General features: G+C 39.8%; 3 protein-coding genes across 7 annotated transcripts; all 3 read right to left on the reverse strand.

Moving 5' to 3' along the window:
- Positions 1-2902: 2902 nt before the first annotated feature.
- Positions 2903-8307, reverse strand: LOC311055267 (histone chaperone asf1b-B). The gene is made up of 4 exons (XM_084071394.1): positions 7940-8307; positions 6379-6494; positions 3952-4128; positions 2903-3732 (listed from the first exon to the last, which is right to left on the reverse strand). The coding sequence occupies exons 1-4, from the start codon at positions 8046-8048 to the stop codon at positions 3541-3543; spliced, it is 594 nt and encodes a 197-aa protein (XP_083927520.1). The 5' UTR covers positions 8049-8307; the 3' UTR covers positions 2903-3540.
- Positions 8308-9337: 1030 nt separating this feature from the next.
- crb3a (crumbs homolog 3a) lies at positions 9338-13774 on the reverse strand. The gene is made up of 3 exons (XM_084071140.1): positions 13655-13774; positions 11713-11756; positions 9338-11363 (listed from the first exon to the last, which is right to left on the reverse strand). The coding sequence occupies exons 1-3, from the start codon at positions 13743-13745 to the stop codon at positions 11151-11153; spliced, it is 348 nt and encodes a 115-aa protein (XP_083927266.1). The 5' UTR covers positions 13746-13774; the 3' UTR covers positions 9338-11150.
- Positions 13775-17639: 3865 nt separating this feature from the next.
- tubb4bl (tubulin, beta 4B class IVb-like) lies at positions 17640-21838 on the reverse strand (the record flags this gene model as incomplete). 5 transcript variants are annotated; one of them, XM_084072558.1, is made up of 5 exons in its annotated part: positions 17640-17759; positions 18618-18697; positions 19419-19529; positions 20262-20370; positions 21710-21838. In XM_084072558.1, 5 exons carry the CDS (start codon positions 21764-21766, stop codon positions 17640-17642), a joined length of 477 nt encoding a protein of 158 aa, XP_083928684.1. The 5 variants fall into 5 exon arrangements, with proteins under 5 accessions (XP_083928684.1, XP_083928681.1, XP_083928680.1 ...); XM_084072555.1 differs by having other exon boundaries at positions 17640-18697; XM_084072554.1 differs by having other exon boundaries at positions 17640-18697; positions 19419-19572; positions 20215-20370.
- Positions 21839-22394: the final 556 nt, after the last annotated feature.

Raw genomic sequence — 22394 nt, forward strand, 5'->3', positions numbered from 1 at the left:
CTGCCCGCCTCTTACAATGGCAGATCAACCAATACGTCTAATGCCAGTAAATTATGTTTCTTTTCCCCAGTTCATCCAGCTGCCCTGGCGCAGATTAACTGACTGCATTGAACACAACACCGTTAGTTATGGCATAAAACAACAGAATTATACCGCTCTCCTCTCGAACCACACTGGTATTATTGGGGAGCAGTAAGTGTTCAATGCCAAAGCTCGAACCTTGCCACCCCTCCCACTCCACTGATCTGTGATTGGATGTGACGTTAAGATGGGCTATTTTTAGTAAGAAATGCCCAAATTTAAAGGGCCACGCGCACAGTTTTGTCGGGGGGGAGAGTGGGGGGAACTACGTGTTTTCCAATTTTGGCACACGCTATTGTAATGTCTATTTGTGTGGCATTTGATGCTGTTGTTGCTCGAGCTCGGTCTCTGTGATGGACCAGTGCAGAGAAGACAGGAGACCGAGGGCAGAGACCGGCGTCAGGTTACAGTTCCACCTGAACCCGGCCCCTCGTCGTTCGCCTTGAGTGTGGTCTGTGAATTAAAACAAGTGACTGAGGCATCAGCAAGGCTCATGAGTAGAAATGGACTACACATAATCTGGATTATGTAATCAGATTACATTTGGAAATATGTAATTAGATTACAGTTACATTTGTCAAGGAAGCTTCATTACATTACATTTGGCCACATGGCTAATGTGACAGCCATACAATGAAGGTATCTCAACCTACATATTTTAATATTAGGGTGTTTATACTAGCACAAAAGACAAGCTGCCTTTCATTGTTAGACCCCCCCAAAATGGTCTTTCAGGATGCTAGATATAAAGGGTTGTATATATGGTATATCCAGAACTATATAATTTATTATTGGTTAATAACAGTATTTGATTTGTAGGTGAGGCTGTGACCTGTTGGAGTCAAGAGAGTGAGAAGACAGTCACTAACAGCAGGATGGCAAACCCTTAAATTTGAGTACTGATGTTTTTGCATTTTGATTAAATCAGTTACCCCCTGAGGATCCTGGTCTTTGTTCTGCAACAGCAGAGCCCAGCTTTAGGTGTGAACTAAAAACAACCAAGCCTTTTGTCAAGTGGCTGATTTCAATACTATTGTCTTTATGCAAGGCTGATGACAAAAGTGAAATGCATCTCTCTCTCTCTCTCTCTCTCTCTCTCTCCAAAAAAACTCTGGTAAAGTCATGTAGACTCAGATTGAATTCATACTGTATTATTCTTATCTCTTGGTAAAAGCTTATTTTGTAGTAAGTACACAAGTGTGAACAAATGTGGTTGGGGAGAAACCAGTTAGTTGCATGTAAACTGTTCTTGATTCTAAGGAAAATGTCAAGTCCTCTTAAATCATCTCTTTTTGTTTAACTCAAGGTTGAATACATACATGTGTGGGCTTATATTGAAGCTAATAAGATGTTAAACAATGATTTCATAATATGAGCTTGTGTAAAAGTATAGTTTTAAAGATAAGAGTTAAAGTAAACAGTCACATGTTTAAATCTAGGCGGAGGCTAATTCCTTATGCTGACTGAGAAAGGCTGGCCAAGAAGCCTTTTGTTCCTGGAAACCAGTTTGTGAGTGGTCAAGAAGGAGATAGTAGGATGGTCCTATGTGAAATGTCAGTCTGTATATATTGTAATGTTGTTGTGATTTAAGTACGCTCTGTGGAGGATTGGCAATGCAGATGTCACGTCTGTAGAAATAAAAGCATTTCTGTGGACAAACCCTCTTTTCGAACTGGATCCTTGTTCTTCTTGCACTCAGGGAATAGTTATGGAATAGTGTTTTTCTTGTCTGATCAATGGACCAATATACGACATATATCAGATGATTCTCTCACTCCACTGTGTATTGTGAAGCTAATTCCCAGATATTCTAATTAGTCTCAAAATAGAAGGGATTTCACCTCTCCTCGAGTCCTCCTCTTCATCACTTGTGTTCAATAAAGGTGAGGACCGTCGTCTCAATGTGTTCCCCAGGGTAAATAGCGGTTACATCAAAATAAGTGTTTTTTATGCCTTCAAAAGGAATATTAAATTGGCCATACCAATTAAAACCTGGCTAAAAATATTGGGATTTATAGAACCATTTCCCTTTAATGGGGTATCCACAGATCTGGGGGTCCACAAAGTGGGCTTGCCACTGAAGAGCTATGATCTGACATAACAGAGTTCAGGGCAGGGTTAAGTATTCCAAAGTAATCAGATTACAATTGGTTTCTAATCCAAGGGATTATTAGTTATTTTAAAAAAAACGCCATGTTTGTATTGAGTAATTGGGTTGTGATTGTTTCAACTGACATTTCAAAGTACTCTGACCCAACTCTGGCAACCAGGAACCACTATCTTAAACAAGCTTAGTGCTTAATGAGCCTCCCAGTTTAGTAGACCTTGTATTGTGAATTTGTACTTCCATGTACTGATGTTCTCATGTCTTACTAAATAAAGTACATCAATCCCTAGCCACGTGTTTTCCTTGCTTACTGTAAATCGCTCTGGATTAAGAGTGCCTGCTAAATCGTAAAAGGACATGTTCAAGTCCTTTTTGGATCAAAGACATACAATCGTGATTGTTCCTCCTTCAAATTATAATTTCCTGTTGTATATGCTATGCAAACTTTGCAAATGTGTTGATGTATTTGTTGGCATTTTTATTCTTTATTTCAGATAAGTCATTGTAGAGTGACAGGAAACCAAGGTCCAGGAGAAAGGAGAGACATGTGAGACAACACAGGGTTCGAATTGGAACCCGGCTCCTCGCACTCACGAGGAGCATAGTCTGTGCACTAACTGGCTGAACCACCAGGCACTCCCAAACTTACTAACCGTTATGGGATACCATTACCATTCTCCATGTCACAAGGTCATATGCATATGCCATCACACATACAATATATTTCTTTATTTTGAAAACAAACTGGCAGACAAAAAACAAAAACAATTGAAGACAGAGATATACAGTACCACATCCAAGTCCCAGCAATAACCTATATAGGAAAAAAGTATGATGTTAAGTGCAAAAAGGAACCTGAATACAGTGGGTGATTATCAAATTCTTGGACAGCAAGTTTTTTTTTTACATTTACATTTACATGTACTTCAATGCCTAAATCCTCTTAAATGACCCGCGGTGCAAAAAGGAAGCAAGCTGAATCACATCAGCTTTCTGTTTTTTCAGCAGAATTTTTGAGTCAGTGTTTCCCCTTCCATGAAATTTAAGCAAGTTAACCTATTGTATCAATATTGTTCAATAAGTCATGTAAAAACCAACTCCCTATGCATACTGATGACTTGTACCAGTAAGGTGTTTATCTTCTTCCCAAAGGAGCAGTTCCCTGAAGTCAAACCGAATGTTTACTGTTGACAACAAGTTTCAGGGAAATAAGGGCACCTGTGAGGCAAAGTTGTCTGTACATCCGCACTAGAATGTCCATGGGCATTCTTTAAAAAAAAAAAAAAAAAGAGGGAAAAAAAGGCGTACGTTAGTGCTGTGAAAGATCATCCATCAGACAGGGAGGGGAGTCTCTATAAGCAGTCCATGGAGTTGTCTGGCATTAGCCCCAGGGGTGGAGCCTTGCCTGGGAGGCAGGAAGGAGGAAGCATGGAGTTTGGGGCAGGGTCCACGTTTTCAGAGTCCTCCATTCGTTCTGCACAGCCTTCCCAGTTTATATGAAATCTTGTCACACGTGGGTTTGATGCCAAAATATTTCTCTGGAGCTGAAAGGTGAAAAAGACAGACAGCAAGGAAAATATTAAACATAGTACTAAGTAAAATGTTTATAGTAAAATGTAAGCCAACAAATATTCACATTCAAAAGTAAATAGCTCATATATCCACACTCAAGTCAGGCTTACCTAACCTATATTATATATATTTTTTACTTTATTGACACAAGTATATAAAACATTGGGTCCATACACATTCTGGGTTCTGACCTGTGTGTAGTCAGGTTTGATTGGTGGGTTTTCACGCAGCTCAGGGTCTGTGTACTCATTGTTGACATAGTAGCCGATGCGAATGAACTCCTGGCCACGGTACGTGCAGGTAATTAGCACCACAGTAACACCTACAGCATCACTTTCTGGTATTAGACCCGTGGTTGGAGCATCAGCCTGTGGAGATCAAAACAATACAGTAAGTACAGACTCAAGACATCTGAACCAACTGGTTGACCAATCTGAATTCATTAACCCATTAAGACCTGAGGCCGATTCTAACAGTTTTCTGAAAAAACGTTATGTTGCTATATCAGTGGTGCTCAATGCATTTGGTCGCCGATCCCCATCTCAAAATATTTTGTACCAGGGACGCCCAGATGAGTTAAAAATGTTCGCTTGAAAAGAATATATATTCAAAGATTTGCGCACATTTAAACATTTTTCTCAAAAATATTAGATCTACAAGCTTGTAGCGCGGCATGAAGTGACGCGCTATGAGCTTGTACATCTTCTATGTTTGAATAGCCAAAATATATAACAATGGTTAAAGTGGGTAAAATCTAAAATTACAAAGATGCTTTCCCAGTTTTAATGGGTTAAATTGTGGCATGGTGAGCATATCTGACTAACTTTAAAAACTTGTTTTTTTAATTGAGTGAATAAGTACATGGTACAACATATACTTCTTGACAAATCACAAAACCAGAGGCACATTCATCAAACACAAATTCAAGGGGCAACAAGGGTTTGGTTTCTCAACACAGTGCACGCTTAATGTTTTGCTCTAACATTGTAGCCCCACCCACCCAAAGCTCTATCTTTTCTTCGCACCATCCACTCTCATACACAGATTACACGCATGCACATTCGTGCTCAGACCGTCTCTCGCATATCTGACTAACCATGGATCAGTTTTCTCCCCCATGTGTGTTGTTGAAATGAAAACTTTTATTCTTAACCACTTAAGCCCTATTTTCATAAATAGCAGATACAAACTCATAATGCTTGTTACTGTAGATCTGGTATTTTTTAAATATTTTGCTTATAATGACATGTTTAAAGTGGTTAAACCAAACGTTAAAGTTGTGTTCTGATCGGCCTACTAAAACATTTTTTCTTCCTATCAAAGTCATGGTGTCTAATTGAAATTGAAAGTGCATTTCAGTTTATGGAGTGAATTTGTGGAATGGACTGAGTGTGGCGGTAGAGGTACAACAAAGTCCAAATATGAATTACTTAAAGATCATATTTAAGAGGTATTTGGATGAGGAGGGGCTGTGTTGACCGATTGAGTCCCGGCATCCCTGTTCTGGGGCTGGTGCTGGGTGGGGAGAGGAGGATCTGCAGGCTCGTGACGAGTTGCAGTGCGGCCCGTCGTGGGCCTGTGGATCGGCTGTTTCCACTATTAATGTTTTTTTGAAAGTATAAAGTTGTTAAATATTTCTTTGTATATTTAGGTTATTTGTCATATCTGCACTTGTGCAATTTCAAAGCCTACTGTACAAAACAAACAAATGTAGGCCACAATTTAGTCCATGAGCCAGACAAGATTTCATTATCGAAAGAGTGGGCAAAACCACTATATTAAATTGTTCATAGGGTCAATACGAGTAAATAAATATATGATAACCTCTCCACAGGAGTAGCTTTTTCATAGTTATCACATATTTTGTTATTTTCCCCATACGTACATGACAGGTGAAAAAATGACAACATTTAAAAAAGAGTTATCATAATGAAACTCTTTTTCTGAAATTGTATATTTAAATATGCAAATTAGGCACTACGAAAATATGCCCAAATTTGTATAACTTTCCAGAATCAACATTGGAACATTGGACAAAGCCAGAGTGAACATTCTTATTTCATTTTGTTAAGATGTTGGAGTCAAAGGTTTTTAACGAGGGAATATTCAATATCTGGCTCAATTTTGGGGCTCTGGCTCATGGACTAAATGCCTAATTTGCATATTTAAATATACAGAAAACTTGTAACACGATAAATCATTGTCTTCATGTAAGTAATCAACTCAGGAAGTTTCATTATGATAACTCTTTTTTAAATGTTGTCATTTTTTCACCTGTCATGTACGTATGGGGAAAATAACAAAATGTGTGATAACTACGAAAAAGCTACTCCTGTGGAAAGGTTATCATATATTTATTTACTCGTATTGACCCTATGAACAATTTAATATAGGTTTGGTTTTGCCCACTCTTTCGATAATCATTGCTCAATTTTGGGGCCCTGGCTCATGGACTATTTCTAACGACAAAAACACAATCAAATTGTTAATCGCAATAATGTGTGTGAAACTGTAAAATGTCATAATCGGGACGGCTCTAAATATTGTCTAACGTTGAAGGCAGCTGTAGTTCTGCATGAAGCAGCAGTGTTTCAGTTTTGGTCAAACAAAGCACACACCTGGAACACAAACATGTGTCTTCCAGCTGGTACTGGTCCGACCAGGACAGAGTCCAGGGTTTGGTCGTACTCTTCACTTTCTGCAGAGCCCACATAGATGATCTTCCACTCCAGGTCTGCAAAAATAAAATACATTTAGGAAAAAGGTTAGGTTTAGGCAAAGTTTTACTGAGGTTACGTTTAGGAATTCCTGTGGCGACCGTTCCGAGATCGCCGGATTTGACCCGGGGCAAGTGTGTTTTGGAGTGAGCGTTCTTGTGTGTGTGTGTGTGTGTGCGTGCGTGCGTGCGTGCGTGCGTGTATATATATATATATATATATATATATATATATATATATATATATATATATATATATATATAGCTTTTTGTTAAAGTAAGTGTTAAATTGCTTTATATTCTGATAGTACTCATTGGTATAGACTATAGAGTGTTTGTTCCATCCAGCTCTTGATTAGGATACCCAATCAGGAGAGAGAACTCAGTGGATTTGGAAGTGATGACACAAAGAAATGAGCAGACAAAATTTGAATACTATAAAATTGGAGCAGAATTGGTACTTTCTCCTGATTGGCCCCCCACCTGAAAATGTACTTTCTGTTTATTAAAGACCTGGAGAGATGCAGAGATCCCTGCTACTGAACAAACACTCTATACTATATCAATGACTATCACAATATAGTGGTTTAAACTTTTAACAAACAACTTTTGGTTGTAACCAAAAGACATCACTTACCCTACATTTAAAATGCTTGAGCTTCCTTTATTATGCAAAGACATCAGTGTACATAATGAAGTGCCAAAGTAAGACTGATTAACAAGATGCCCACTTTCCCAATGGGATACAGGATAGGTGGGCACTAGGGACATCTGGGCACCTCAATGTAAAATTGGCTATTTTGTCCAAAATGTAAAACAAAAAAATGCTTTAAAAAGTATCCTAAGTAATGTAAAGTATGCATGATGTGAACATGCACGGTACAGCATTATCAGACTTAGTTTTATCCTTCAACTATTTGTTGATGCCCCAAAATGACTGGATATACAGACTTTGTAGCAATTGTAGAAATATTCGACATTAATTGTCTAATGTTTAAGCATGTTCTAATCATGTATACTTTACTTTAGACCATTTTTTAAATATTTGATTTGTTTACATTTTGGACAAAATAGCCAATTTGACATCGAGGTGCCCAGATGTCCCTAGTGCCCACCTGTCCTGTTACCCTTCGGGATATATCCTCAAGATGGCGCACTTGCAATATATTAAACCATATACCTGTATAATTGCTGTGACATTTAAAGTACTAGTAGTGGGGGGCATAGCATTTTAGAGAAGAAAACAGGAATGGATCTATTCTACACATTGAAACACATGAGACATTCAATGATCTGATCACATGTGTAGGGTCAAGTTAAACGGTACATTTTCCAACTGCTCCATTGTACATTAGCTAGGGTTGCTAGGCTAGCTCTGTGTCCAGCAAGTAGACTGAGCCACAACAACGCAATGCCTTTGACTCGGAAACGAATCGACAGCGACTTTGTGTTGATATATTTACCTTCAGGCAGGTCTTCCATGCACTCGAACGTGATCTCGAACTGAAAGGGATTTCCAAAGGGACTGGGGTTATCCAACACGGCCACATTCAACACTTGTACCTTCGCCATTGTTTCAGACGCGGCGCTAAAAAAAGATTACCAGAACAATTGTTCAAAACAAAAAAATTCCCGGGAACCCGCTTTGTTCCACAATTATCGCTACGGCAGCACGAGTGACAAATAGTAACACTGGTATTTATCAACTACAAAATGCGAATAATGCCTCGTAAATGCCCGGATACACCGATTAGTTAATATAAAATAAGTAAACGGTGATGATTTGTAATATGTTTATGCCGCTGCTACAGAGAATACTACTATTCTCTCCCGCCGGTTTGACAGAAGCACCAATGTTGCCAGATTTTGTGAGAGAAATAAGCAACCATGTCTAGGAAAACAAGCCCAAAAGGCCACATAATAGCACTTCCCAGGCCCGCGTCGGCTATTTAAAAATAGCCGATCTACAAGCTCACAGTGAGCTTGAGACAGAGCAGTGAGCTGCTATTTTCAAAAACTCTTGCAATAAAATGTGGAATATTTGGAATATTCTTTAAATGTCATTCTAACCACACAAATCGCTCCCTGCCTGGGCACAAAACATTTTCATGAAAATATTTGAGAACCACTGGTTTAAATAGTTTTTAAAAAATTGGAAGCAAGCCTAAATAAGCAAGTACACGTTAGAAACAAGCCCAAAACCACAACCCGCAACTACCAATATTTACAAGCGACTTTACAGAAAAAGAAGCCCAGAGTCGCTTATATTAAGGCGACATGGCAACGCTGAGAAGCACCACGGAGGCGGAGCTGCCAAGTAAAAAAACAACAACAGGCAATTGCATTATCGCTCCCTGGTGGCAACATGGATGTATCAAACTCGGGTGGCACAGCTATGATAACTGCACCATAACTGGATAGTGGATACTAGGATACATAGTACATACTACAAAATAAATAAAATCATGTTGATCTTATTTATTTGTTTTTTAATTATTATTTTTTTTTTTTGGGGGGGGGGGGGTCCCCAGCTGAAATTAAATAAAAAAATAAAAAAATGTATTAATTTTTTATAATAAGATAGCCGATCTACAAGCCCACAACGCCTCTTGTGAGCTTGTAGATCAGGCATTTTCACAATATTTATCTGTGGAACAGAGTCAATCTAAACGTAATGCCTCGACTTCTACAATTCCAAGTGCTCGTCAGGGTGGGGGGGTCCCCAGTTCAAATATGATTCTTTTGAGGGGTCATGCCCTGAAAAGGTTGAGAACCACTGTATTAGAATACCACGATTAAAAGTCTGCAAGAAATTAAGTATGAAATAATTACAGACAAAGACAGGCGAAGGGTCGCGGGTGATCAAAGTTTCTTTACTTTTATTTCTCCATATGCCTTTAGTTACAACAAACGTTTCAGCTATCCATTCTTTGTCAATGTGTGACACGCGCATTAAAATAAATGCTTTATTTAATGACCATTTGCCTCTCATATTAGGCCGAATTTGAGAATGCTGGAATGTCATCCCCTCATGGCAGCCAAAGACAACACTTCAGCCCATAAGAATTCATAATTTCCATGAATTTGAACATAATGGTAGAGTATCTCTTAGATATGGCCATGCATGATGATTGCTGCATTTGCTGCTGCCATCTTCCTTGGTAGCAATAAAGTACTGACCAGGCTGAACATGCAGACAGCATTAATAGCTTGAAATGGATTTTTGCATTGGTTTGGAATGCCAAGGTACTTTGAGGGTCATGGGGAAATGTATTAGAGTGGAGTAAAAATGTAAGTAGGCAAACGTACGCAAGTAAAGTACATATCCTCAGAAAAAGTATTTAAGTAAAGGAGTGCCGAAGTTTTACATACCACCTCTGCCTCATAATGCAAAATTTTCAGGACCGCAAAATCTACTTTGTAAGTCATGAACTCCCAGTCACCTTTCCCATTTCCTCTGAATGTTTGTGTCAGTAAATCAATATGACTTCACAAGATAGGTACGGTCTCTTTTCATTAGCTCTTTTCAGCAGAAAAATAATTGAATGTTCAGTCATTCCCATCATTTATATTAGACATTATGTTGAGATAATGTTTAATGAAAAATAGCTTTTTGATTGGCCAATGTCATATTTTTGGAGGATTGTAAATGGTGGAGATTCTAAGAAATTATGACTTGACTATTCTACAAAACCTTCAGTGGCATTTACAAAAAACAGTAAAAAAAAAATGCCGTGCCTTGTAAAATAACACAACAGCGCAATGCACAGGTAGATCTGACGTGACATTAGAAATGATGTGACTTTAAATTATTACAATTATAATTAATTTAAATATATGCATACGTAATATATGTAAACAATTATTCAAACTTGCTTGAAATAATGTGTTAAATATACAGCAGATGTATCTAAAATCAAGAGTTATCAAGAAGAGTTGCTTAAGGCAAGATGTTATTTAATATGACGCCAAAAAAAGTCCAAGTTTGATACAAAATGGACTCATCGTGGACTCTTCATAAAAAGAAATGAGTTTGAGGTCAAAGATAATGATACACATACGTACATAGTAAGTTTTGCCGTGAAATGATTTCAGACGATCAATGTTTTTCTTGTAAACAAAGCTTGCATGGAGACCACAATCAAAAACACATGCACTATACGTATCTTATGGTAACATGTGCTTGTTGTCATATAAATATTAGCAGGTATCATTTGAAGTGTATTTAGCTACCACACATAACAGAAGCTTGATTAAGATTAGACAGCGTTAAGGCATAATGTTTAAAGATAGGATTATTTGATTATATTAACATAAAAATGTTATGAAATGTTAAAAGATGATCATCTGTGGTGATGAAATACTGCAGCTCTTATTTTTTCTTACGTTTTTTTACATTTAGTGCAGAAGAATTGTCCAGAACGTCCTTGAATTGTAACAAGTCATTTTGATATTCTACATGTGACACTTTAAGGTATTCCAGTGCTTTCATGGTGGCGCCTTGTTGGGAACAGGGATGCAGTTGAAGTTGAAATAAAGTTTCCCTTATTCCTTAGGAGATGTTCCATCATTATCCAGTTCAAGAGAAGGAACTTGTTCCCACAGGATGTAAGCCTGTTCAGCCCAGGGCCTGATCAAATATAGATATTTGATAGAATCTAAAGGCACAACAACTCAAATAAGTCTTTCCTCCTTGGGCAGTTTTAGTGCATCGGGTGTTTCCACACCTTTTGTTCCAGACTGTTCCTCAGCACTGGGTCTGTACGTCCCCTCAGTCTGCCGTTTCTTCTTCACCACGCAGAAGAGCCAGGCCAGCAGAACAGCTGAGACGATGGCCAGTACACCCAATGTCACTGTAGGGGCCACAATAGCTGCTATGTTGGGTCCCTGGAAAAAATAAATTAGTATGAATGAATGAATTAATAATTTTATTTTCGTGTCTGGCTGCCTCAACACAGCCCATCCCTTACAGGATTATTAAGACACATTTTAAATAACACAGTATTTCCAGTGCCAACATGCTGACACCAAATAATAAACAAAATAATAAATACCACATGTGTATACATGACTCTGATCAAAAGTACAAAGACAGTTTACTAGACACATTTTCAAACTAGAGAGTGGCGGGCTCTAAGTAAATAAACAAGACAAATAACCACATGTAAAATAATAATAATATTGTCTGATCTTATTGACTTGTTGACAGAATACTGGAATGTATTTTTTCACTCACCGTGCTGTTATTAGGAGCTCCTCCATTTATAGTAGTAGTATTTCCTGTGAAGAGAGTAACCACAGATCAGCACTAAGTAGAAAATACATAACTTTTTCCAGGCCATTTACACTGGGATATGTCCACATCTGCACCTGCAACAGTCAGAGAAAGACTTATCCAATGCACTTATAACAAAACCTGTGTAGTGTAGGATGCATAATCTGTCTTTCTGCTAACGGTGACATTCATGGGCAACAATACAAAATAAAATACACATAACCACTTACATACTTGGTTGAGCGGGGCCTCCTATAGGGCTCTATACTAGGTCCTCTCCTTTTCCTCTTCACCGAAAATAGCCGATCTACAAGCTCATAACGCTCGGGTTGATGTGGTTAAACTATTGATCAAAATGCTTATTTGAGAAACTAATGAAACAAATGTAACAAATCAATACACCACCTTCTGAAAATAATGGCCTATGTCATTTAAAAAAATATGTTTTTCAGAAAACAGAAAAAACTGAATCAAAACAAACTATATGATATCTCTTTTATATCTCACTCAAAACGTTTATAACAATATGTGACTATTGACCTACCAATAACGCTGCCTGTCAGTTATGTAACATGAGAGGATTACAGTAAATGATTTGTGTTTTGACTTAGGCAATTGTAAACCTGACTTAGGCCAAATTATTTGTGGAGTAACTGACTTACTCCAGACTTTAGGCAATTGACGTAGCCAAAAGAAATTGGCCTAGTCACATTGTCTTTGAAACATAGGCCATAAAATGGCCACAATCTTGAGATAGGCCATTATACTACTGGGGTGGGAACAGCATGATCCTTTTCAATAAGGATATAGACAATTGTACAAGAGGTGGCCATTGTCATGAAGAGCTGATTTAGGAAAAAATACATTAAAAATTACTTGGGCCATTATTTTAAGACGGTGACAAATGTATATGTGCACTGTGCAGTACTGCTATGTAGCAAGTTAAGTCCAGTCAGAGCCATTCTTTTGCCAGCCACATTCTCCATGACCACCCATGTGATCACTCAGTGACATCACGTAACTACACAGTAACAACTTTACTACTTGGAGTGGAGAATGGACTGTGTGTGTGAGAATGGAGGGGGAGAAGGACTTGCCACTAGTCGGGGAGTACAGGCTGTGCTTGCCACTGGTCAAGCACAACCTGTACTTGACTAGTGTCAGCGATCAAAAAAGATAACTCCAACCCAAAATGTGTTATACATATAGCATTACTTCAAGTCAGAGCTCCATGGAAAACGTTTTCCTTTTTTAAGCCCGCTGAGGATTTCCTAACCCAGTCAATCATTCACTAGGCAAATTGTAAACAGTTCTCAAGGACAAAAGTACACCTCCTTGATAACAAAAAGCATGGGTTGAGGGAGGGGGTAGTTTGACTAGTTTCTACTCAAAATCCTGTGGTAATCATGTCTATAACAAGCTAATACGTCCTGCAAAGCTAACACCATCACAAGTGTATAATAAAAAATATAGTGTTAAAAAGCAAAAACATTGAATTTCACGTCTGAAAAGGAATTATGGCATTCATTCAAAGTCATTTCACAAGACCCTGGTGTATGTAGAATTGGTAAATGAAACGTAGTGTCAAGACACATTATGCCAGGAAAGAGACCACATTCCTTTGTTCAACATCTTCAATTGAGGTGCTTACTGTGTGTACAAGCATCTGCATGTTTCAGATTATCTATGCAATGCCTGTTGTATTTTTATCAGGATAAAAACAGCAGCTGTGTGTGTGTGTGTGTGTGTGTGTGTGTGTGTGTGTGTGTGTGTGTGTGTGTGTGTGTGTGTGTGTGTGTGTGTGTGTGTGTGTGTGTGTGTGTGTGTGTGTGTGTGTGTACAGAATGTCTGGTCAGAAGGTTTTGTGTGGGAGTGTGAGAATGAAGGGTGGTAACTGACTCACCCCAGACGGGATTACTGGCCAGAACCAGAAGTAAGACGCCCCCGACCACAAGATCTGGCCTCATCATCATTATATCTGGAAGTGCTGCCATCTCTACCCTTAACTAGGTGCACCTAGTATGGGTAGACTGGCATATAGGGCCTCTCTCTGAGCATCAACTTGGACCCATTTTGTTGGGATCAACATTTGCTAAAGGTTCTTTTGAGAAGAGAGGGAACATCATTTATTATCAGACCACAAACATTTAATTTAATGAACTTAGTACTAAGTAGTCTAATGCATATGATATACGTACTTCATATATACTTTCATGAGTTATTCTAATCTGATGATACTTAAGCATTATCAACAACAGAACATAACAATAATATGAGTAATATGATGCAGTCATGCAGCCTGATGTTGAATCATAACTTCCTTCAATTGGAGAGACTGCATCCTAGTTCTGTGGCAGACAGTGTAATAGCTATTAATAGACCAACTATTCAAACATCATTAAAGTGAATATTAGGCTAAACTACATTAATTCAATCCACAGCTCGTTCGATTCATAGCAGCAGCATACAACATATATGTTTCATTATAAAAGAAAGTAACAGATAATGAAATATACAGCCTAATAGTCAACGAATGAACATCCAGTTTACATACCTCACGTTGTTTTCAGGTAGGTGATCGAGGCGGACCAGTTCATTCCTCACGAACGAATGAACCGTGATAGTCGCTTCCGCCTCACCTTGTCAGGATGAAACTGTCCAGGTCATTCATAAGAAATGTATTCGTAAAAACCTAATCCAGCAGATGATCAGAACAGATAGACAATCATTGATTAAAACTACGCCTAATTTGTAATCGCTTAATAGGCTGTAACTGGCTCCAGCGCTGCTGGTCTGACTCTCTCGACTACCTGTCGGTTGGTTTCTATGTAAAACAGTTTTTTTTCCTCTACCCTCCACAAATCGTCGCTGCTGATCACGTGACTCAGTTTCATGTTACAGTACCTGAGCAACACAGTATCAACCTGTTGCGGCTTTAAACACAGACGCTCCTTTGTCTGCGCGCCTTTGCGCATCAAAGGATTTTTTTCTTCTGTGCGTGATGTATTCTCCCCCACATCTCATCTCCTCTCTCTCTACAAAAAGTGTTCAATTACTGAATACTACGAGCACGAGAGTCCACCTCCATGATGAAAAAGAAAAACAGAAAAAAGTCCCTGGGGGGCATGCTTAAGGCTTAAGCCAAAGTTTGATAGGCTATTTACATATTGAGTTTACATTAAATAACAAATACAATAGGCCTATATATCCCTGTTTCACTCACCTGTTCGTTCACTGGACTGGAGAAAAACCTGCAGACCTTTCCAAAGTTTCACTAGAAGGTTGCATAGGCTATCTGGATGCTGGGAAACAGCGCCCCCTATCCATCAGACATTACATTTTCCAACATGAAAACGACAGCATTCCTGAAATAGTTGAAGGCTGAATGCGGCGGGTAGCCGGTCCAATGGTCCCTAATCCGCATCTAATCTCACTTTTACTGGCACAAAGTGGCAAAGGAAGGGTGACCTGTAATAATCTATTATGACTATGGTCAAAAAGACTTGGAAATTATGTGTTTTAGTGAGAGAAGAACAATACAGAACAGGCTTGTTGGCCGTGACTAAACGGGCACAGCACATGCAGGTTACAATCAAAAGATTATATTTGCACAATCGGTGTTTCTATTTAAAGATATGTCCCATAATATGCATATTGCATGGAGCCAGGAGGAGCCTCAACGCGGAGGCTACAGTGGATGGTTGAGCAACTTGACCAAAAGCTGATGTTTGTAATCACTTGAATTAACTGGTTGTTTTTGTATTGGTCATGAAAGGCAGTGGTTCTTCTCAACCTTTTCGACACCCCAAAATAATCATATTTGAACTGGGGACCCCCCACCCTGACAAGCACTTGGAATGTAGGAGTTGAGGCATTCAATTTAGTTTGACCCAGTTCAGTTCCAATAGAAATAGCAGATCTACAAGCTCACAAAGCTGGTATTTTCATTTGTTTGCCTCTTTCATATATTATTTGACAATTTGGCCAATGTTTCTCCAGTTTTTAGATTAGGCTATACTTTTGATGCAGTAATGGTCTATTTCTTTGTCATTTATTTTCTTTTTCTTGGTATTAAAAAGGTCTTAAAAGTCATTAAATTGTCACTTTACTGTCATCTGTCATCCCCAAAAAATCATGTGGGGACCCCCCTGGGGGTCCCGACCCACATGTTGAGAACCACTGTTCTAACAGAGGAGTTTCAGCTTTACCAGAGTCATTTTCGAATGAGATTGATATCTCTGCCTTTACTCAAGTGTGGCTGTCAGGTACTTTTCCCACCACTGTAATGAAATAAAGGGTGCCTGGCGGAGCACTATATCTTATCTTAGCAGGTCACATATCTTAGTAATTAGTTTGAGCTGACTCATTAGCTAATTGAATGGGTACAAAAAATCACATGAAAGAAAAACATTTGGCAAAGTTAAGCAAATTAAGTAGAAACATGAAATTGTGTGAGTAACTATGATCACATTTCTTCACTGCCAAGATGACCTGCCAGGAGTATTTGCAGGTCTGCAGATATCTCACTACACCCTGTAGTTCCACTGAACATGAAAATGATTTCCAAACACTAGCTGTAGGCCTATATGTAAATTATGTTTTTGAATAAAAATGATTGATTACATTTGTCAATAAATGAATCTCCAACATTTTAATAATATATAGTTAGACCAGTTATTAATAACAAAGTATAATCAGTGAGATTTGCAAATGATAAATGATGGTCTTGAAGCTTATTTTCAATTCAGTTAATAGATGTTGAATGAAGCAAAGCGGGAATGAAACGAATGAAAAGAGACTGGCCCTTGGAAGCTACTTGACAGATAACTCACAACAGACATATGTGTTATACCAGCCGAGGAAATAAGGAATATTTTTGTGCACTGGGAAAAAACAACAACTTATTTATTACGGGAACTCATTGGCTCAGGAGGTAGAGCGTCCATTTTAGAATCAGAAGGTTCCTGGTTAGATCCCGGGCTATCCCTGTGTTATTTTCGAAGTGTCATAGAGCAAGACACAGAACCCCTAACTGCTCCTGACGAGCAAGTTTGTGCCTTGCCTTGCATGGTTTTCTCTGCCATCAATATGTGTGTGTGAATGGGTGAATGTAATGCACATTGTAAAGCACTTTGATAAATGCACCATTTACTATTCAAAGAAGTGAAGTCTTGTGTGGATAACATAATGTCATACTGAGGATCAATTCAAAGTTTACCTGACACAACTCATAATTTTAGCATTGCTGAATTTGTATCTATCTAATCTATGGGGGAAGACCAAAAATGCTTTAAGGGCTACAAATTCATATAGGCACTCACAGAGCTAGGAATGTTTTAATAAACTTAGATTTATTTTTGAAGGTCTTTGAGGCTCAACAAGGTTACACACTTCTGCTTTTAGATGCCTCATATTGCATCAGTTAATATCCTTGCATTTTCATTATATGTATGTATGTCACTTACTCTCTGTAAACATTGCCTATACCTGGATTATACTGTATTTAGGTTGCTTTAAAACAGAGGCACTTCATATCGCTGCCCCCTAGTAAGCGTCAAAGGAATGACATTCACAAATAATGCTGCAACATGTCAATGGCCCATGATGAATGAATAAAAACACTGAGGCAGAAATGACAATTAATGAGTAAAAACTTTTTTAATCCTTCTCTAATTTCAAGGCTTCACACTTAAAATCGCTTGCTTTTGAATATAAAGGGAAAGGACATATGCATTCACAACAGAAGAACAAGAACCAATTGTTTTAAATGAAAACCTCACTCGTTATCAGTAACACTAGCGTAATAGTGAGTGAGGGTTACACCCTTCGATTCAACGACGAAGACAATGGAGCTGGGAATTGGCTAAAGGAGAGATGAGACCTGGGTTTCAGGCGACCTCCTCCTCTCCCTCCTCCTCAAACTCGCCCTCCTCGGCGGTGGCGTCCTGGTACTGTTGGTACTCTGACACCAGGTCGTTCATGTTGCTCTCCGCCTCGGTGAACTCCATCTCGTCCATGCCCTCTCCGGTGTACCAGTGGAGGAAGGCCTTCCGGCGGAACATGGCGGTGAACTGCTCCGAGATGCGCTTGAACAGCTCCTGGATGGCCGTGCTGTTGCCGATGAAGGTGGCGGCCATCTTGAGGCCACGGGGCGGGATGTCGCAGACGGCCGTCTTCACGTTGTTGGGGATCCACTCCACGAAGTAGCTGCTGTTCTTGTTCTGCACGTTGAGCATCTGCTCGTCCACCTCCTTCATGGACATGCGGCCGCGGAACACGGCCGCCACCGTCAGGTAGCGGCCGTGGCGCGGGTCGCAGGCGGCCATCATGTTCTTGGCGTCGAACATCTGCTGGGTGAGCTCGGGCACGGACAGGGCGCGGTACTGCTGGCTGCCCCTGCTGGTGAGCGGGGCGAAGCCTGGCATGAAGAAGTGCAGGCGGGGGAAGGGCACCATGTTGACGGCCAACTTGCGGAGGTCGGCGTTGAGCTGTCCGGGGAAGCGCAGGCAGGTGGTCACCCCGCTCATGGTGGCGGACACCAGGTGGTTGAGGTCGCCGTACGTGGGCGTGGTGAGCTTGAGCGTGCGGAAGCAGATGTCGTAGAGGGCCTCGTTGTCTATGCAGTAGGTCTCGTCGGTGTTCTCGACCAGCTGGTGGACGGAGAGCGTGGCGTTGTAGGGCTCCACCACGGTGTCGGACACCTTGGGCGAGGGCACCACGCTGAAGGTGTTCATGATGCGGTCGGGGTACTCCTCGCGGATCTTGCTGATGAGCAGGGTGCCCATGCCGGAGCCGGTGCCTCCGCCCAGGGAGTGGGTCAGCTGGAAGCCCTGGAGGCAGTCACAGTTCTCGGCCTCTTTCCTCACCACGTCCAGGACCGAGTCCACCAGCTCAGCGCCCTCCGTGTAGTGACCCTTGGCCCAGTTGTTGCCAGCACCACTCTGGCCTATATGTATAGAAGAGATCCAAAACTCAATGAGCTGACTGGTCATCAAATAACCAGTGTAAAGTAACCAAGTACATGTACTCAAGTACTGCACTTAAATACAATTTTGAGGTACTTTTTACTTTACTAGTATTTCTAATTGTCTATACGTTTACTTCTACTCCACTACATCTCAGAGGCAACCATTGTACATTTACTACAATTATTTGAAAACTTTAGTTACTAGTTACTTTGCAGATATAAATTATTACATTATAAAACATACATTAACCACTTTAGCCTATTTTATACCTATTTGAAAATAGTCGATCTACAAGCTGTTGTTAGCTTGTAGATCTGCTATTTTCAAACATTTTAGTACTTTTACTGTTGATACTTTAAGTAGCCTACATTTTGATACCAATACGTTTGTACTTTTACCCAAGTACATTTTGAATTGTGGACTTTTACTTGTAACAGAGTACTTACTGTACTTTGACTTAAGTAAAACATTTGAGTACTTTTTCCACCACTGCATATAACTAGTTAAGTCCTGAGTGTTCATTTAACTCTGAGAGTGTACAAGAGGACCCGGGGCAACTTGTACATTCTCAGGGTTAAATTAACACACAGGAGTTTACAATGTACCTGACAGTACATGATCATAAAGAGGGTCTGTGTGTTCAGTTCTGAGTCAAGTTTCAGTTTACAGTTCCTGTCATGCTGAATTCTCAAGACTTACCAAAGACAAAGTTGTCAGGCCTGAAGATCTGACCGAAGGGGCCGGACCTGACCGAGTCCATTGTGCCGGGCTCCAGATCCACAAGGATAGCACGAGGCACATACTTTCCACCTGAAGTGGATGAGAAATCGATCATCAGTGGTGTTTTCCAAATCTATAAAACTCGCCAATCATTTGTTTTGTATTCTTTGTACGACTAAAGCGGTGTATACAAAATAATACACTGTAGCGAGATATACAGGGGTCTTCAACGTTTTTCAGGCCAAGGACCCTTCAGATGAGAGACAGATGAAGCAGGGACCCCCACTACATATTGAATCAAATTGTATCGTTGATTAAACATTTTCTTAACATTTCTTTAACTTAATCCGTCAATACTTAGTAAACTTGACCATTGGCTCTGTACTTGGTCTGGTCTTTTTTCCCTCTACACCAAACCACTTCACCGAAAATAGACAATCTATAAGCTCAAGACAATCTGTGAGGTTATAGATTGTCTATTTTTGGTGAATGTTCCCCCCACAATAGGAATGCTAGGGTTCATGTTATTAATGTAAAAAAAAGTCCTTATCATACAAAGATTTGACGGCCCCCCTGTCATAACTCTGAGGACCCCCTGTTGAAGACCCCTGCAGTAGGTGGATGGAGACATGGGGCTAAAGATAGGGCTGATAATTCTAAAGTTCTATACAGGTGTGTGCACATGTGCGTGCACACACACACACACACACACACACACACACACACACACACACACACACACACACACACACACACACACACACACACACACACACACACACAGCATACTCCCTATAGCTTCAGCCATTTGTAACAATATACCTGAGGCCTCATTGTAGTAGACGCTGATCCTGTCTAGCTGCAGATCGCTGTCTCCATGGTAGGAACCAGTTGGATCAATGCCATGTTCATCACTGATCACCTCCCAGAACTGAGAGTGGAAAAAGAAGGATAGAAAATATGAGACAGATTTATTATTTTAAGCAAGGTTTACCAGCAGAAGGAGAAGGCATTGATTTGCATGTGCAAATCAATGAAAATCTGATGAGTCACCCTCCTGAGGTAATGTAGCTTCACTGTGGAAATCTATTAAACGGGGGTCTTCAACAGGGGGTCCGGGACCCCTAGGGGGTCCTTAGAGTTACTACAGGGGGTCCGCCAAATATTTGTGTGACGGGGAGAACATTAGCCGAAAATAGCAGATCTACAAGCTCACAATGCCTCGCGTTGCGAGGCGCTGTGCGCTTGTAGATCAGCTACTTTCAGAGAGTTAAAGGTATAGTCAAATTGACTTTAATATTGAGGGTTAAAAAAAGTTAACTATTATCTGAAAATACACATTAACATGAATCCAGCTATCTATGAAATCTATGGAAATGTTTAATCTGCAACACAATTTTTATACAATATGTTGTGGGGGTGCTTCATCTCTCTCTCAGCTAAGGGGTCCTTGAGCTGAAAAACATTGAAAAATAAACAGGCCTTTTTCTACTAAACTTAGAATATATAGGTCACTTGGCCACTCTATCAGACCTAAATATAGAACATATCAGGGTTAAATAGGTCGCAAGCTATGTGGAGGGGGATGGGTGAGTAGCTAGCCATTATCACATAGTCACAATGGGATAATTGCACATAAAATGTCTGCAAAAGTATAGATAAAGATATTTGATACTGTATTTGACATGCAACAGTCTGTTTGCTATTGCTGTAATATGTTCACATTTGAATGAATGGACATGTGGCTAGTGGTAGCCCTATAATGGCTGATATGCTATAGCCTACATTTCATGCAATAGGCCTATCAGCCATTCTATAGGGCTAGGCTAGATCGTTGTGTAATCCATGCAAAATTGTCTTTGCAGTTGCACGTGATTTTATAAACACACATTCAATGGCTGCAGAAAAACTAAAGCATTAGCATGCAACTGGCTCCTTAATCTATATTTTAATGTTTGCACGACTGCTTTGATTGATTGATTCTTTATTAACAGATTCGCAAATAGTACAGTCGGTGGTACGATTATACAATGGTGCTGCTAAAAGGATAACACAAAAAGCCCTGAGGGCTTATTTCCATTGTGGTCATGTGTAGGCTATTCAATTCCAGAAGGACCGACATTTCTAGGTTTCTATACCGTATAATTCAAGATGAATAACATGCTTTCACACCGTGCAGGGCTCCTGCATTGAATCCTAAATAGGCTAGTAGCCTATAGGCAGCATTATTCATTGATTCCAAACCTATAGCATAAATATGATTGCCTTACCTTGGCTCCGATCTGGTTCCCGCACTGGCCAGCTTGCAAATGCAAAATTTCGCGCATTTTGGATATATTAACTGGAGAGTGGATATGATATGTGAGTGATGTGATGATCAGAGGATCTATAGGCTGAGAGAGTCGCAACTATGCCTGCTTGCCTCAATGTCCAAGATGCGCCTTCACCGTTGCCAGATGTTGTGAGAGGAATAAGCAACTATTTATATCAAAATAAGCCAAAAAGAAGCGACTAACATGCCACATGAGCACTTTAACCTATATACATTGGCTATTTGAAAATAGCCAATCTACAAGCTTGTGAGCTTGTAGATCTGCTTTTTTTTCAGAAAGATCTTGAAAAGAAAAAGTGAAATATTTGTATATAATATGTATTATGTTAAAAAAAGAAAAGAAAAAAGAAACGGGGGTGGGGGGAGGGGGGGGGTGTGTGTCTGCGTGGAGAAATACATTAGCCTAATTTGGGCTTCCTTGACATGCAAATGTTTGAGAACGGGTTTAAACAATAATCACAAAAATCGGAAGCAAGCCCAAATAACTACACTTTAAAAACAAGTGACTTTACAGAAAAACAAGCCCAAAGTCGCTTATAATCAGCAGACATGGCAACGCTGTGCGTTGCCTCTCAGGCAGACGTCGACTGGGCCGAGTTGGTGGTGCAACTTGACGTCATCCC

The sequence above is a fragment of the Gymnoscopelus microlampas genome (genome assembly GCF_963454915.1).
Source record: "Gymnoscopelus microlampas genome assembly, chromosome: 11".
Classification (NCBI taxonomy): Eukaryota; Metazoa; Chordata; class Actinopteri; order Myctophiformes; family Myctophidae; genus Gymnoscopelus; species Gymnoscopelus microlampas.

Coding starts and splice junctions, on each gene's coding strand:
- LOC311055267 (XM_084071394.1), bottom strand. CDS start 8,048: ATGGCGAAGGTACAAGTGTTGAATGTGGCCGTGTTGGATAACCCCAGT. Junction 4,129..6,378: donor GACACATGTTTGTGTTCCAG/GTGTGTGCTTTG, acceptor TGATCTCCACAG/GCTGATGCTCCAACCACGGG. Junction 3,733..3,951: donor TCAAACCTGACTACACACAG/GTCAGAACCCAG, acceptor TTCACCTTTCAG/CTCCAGAGAAATATTTTGGC.
- crb3a (XM_084071140.1), bottom strand. CDS start 13,745: ATGGCAGCACTTCCAGATATAATGATGATGAGGCCAGATCTTGTGGTC. Junction 11,757..13,654: donor GGCCAGTAATCCCGTCTGGG/GTGAGTCAGTTA, acceptor CTCTCTTCACAG/GAAATACTACTACTATAAAT. Junction 11,364..11,712: donor GAGCTCCTAATAACAGCACG/GTGAGTGAAAAA, acceptor TATTTTTTCCAG/GGACCCAACATAGCAGCTAT.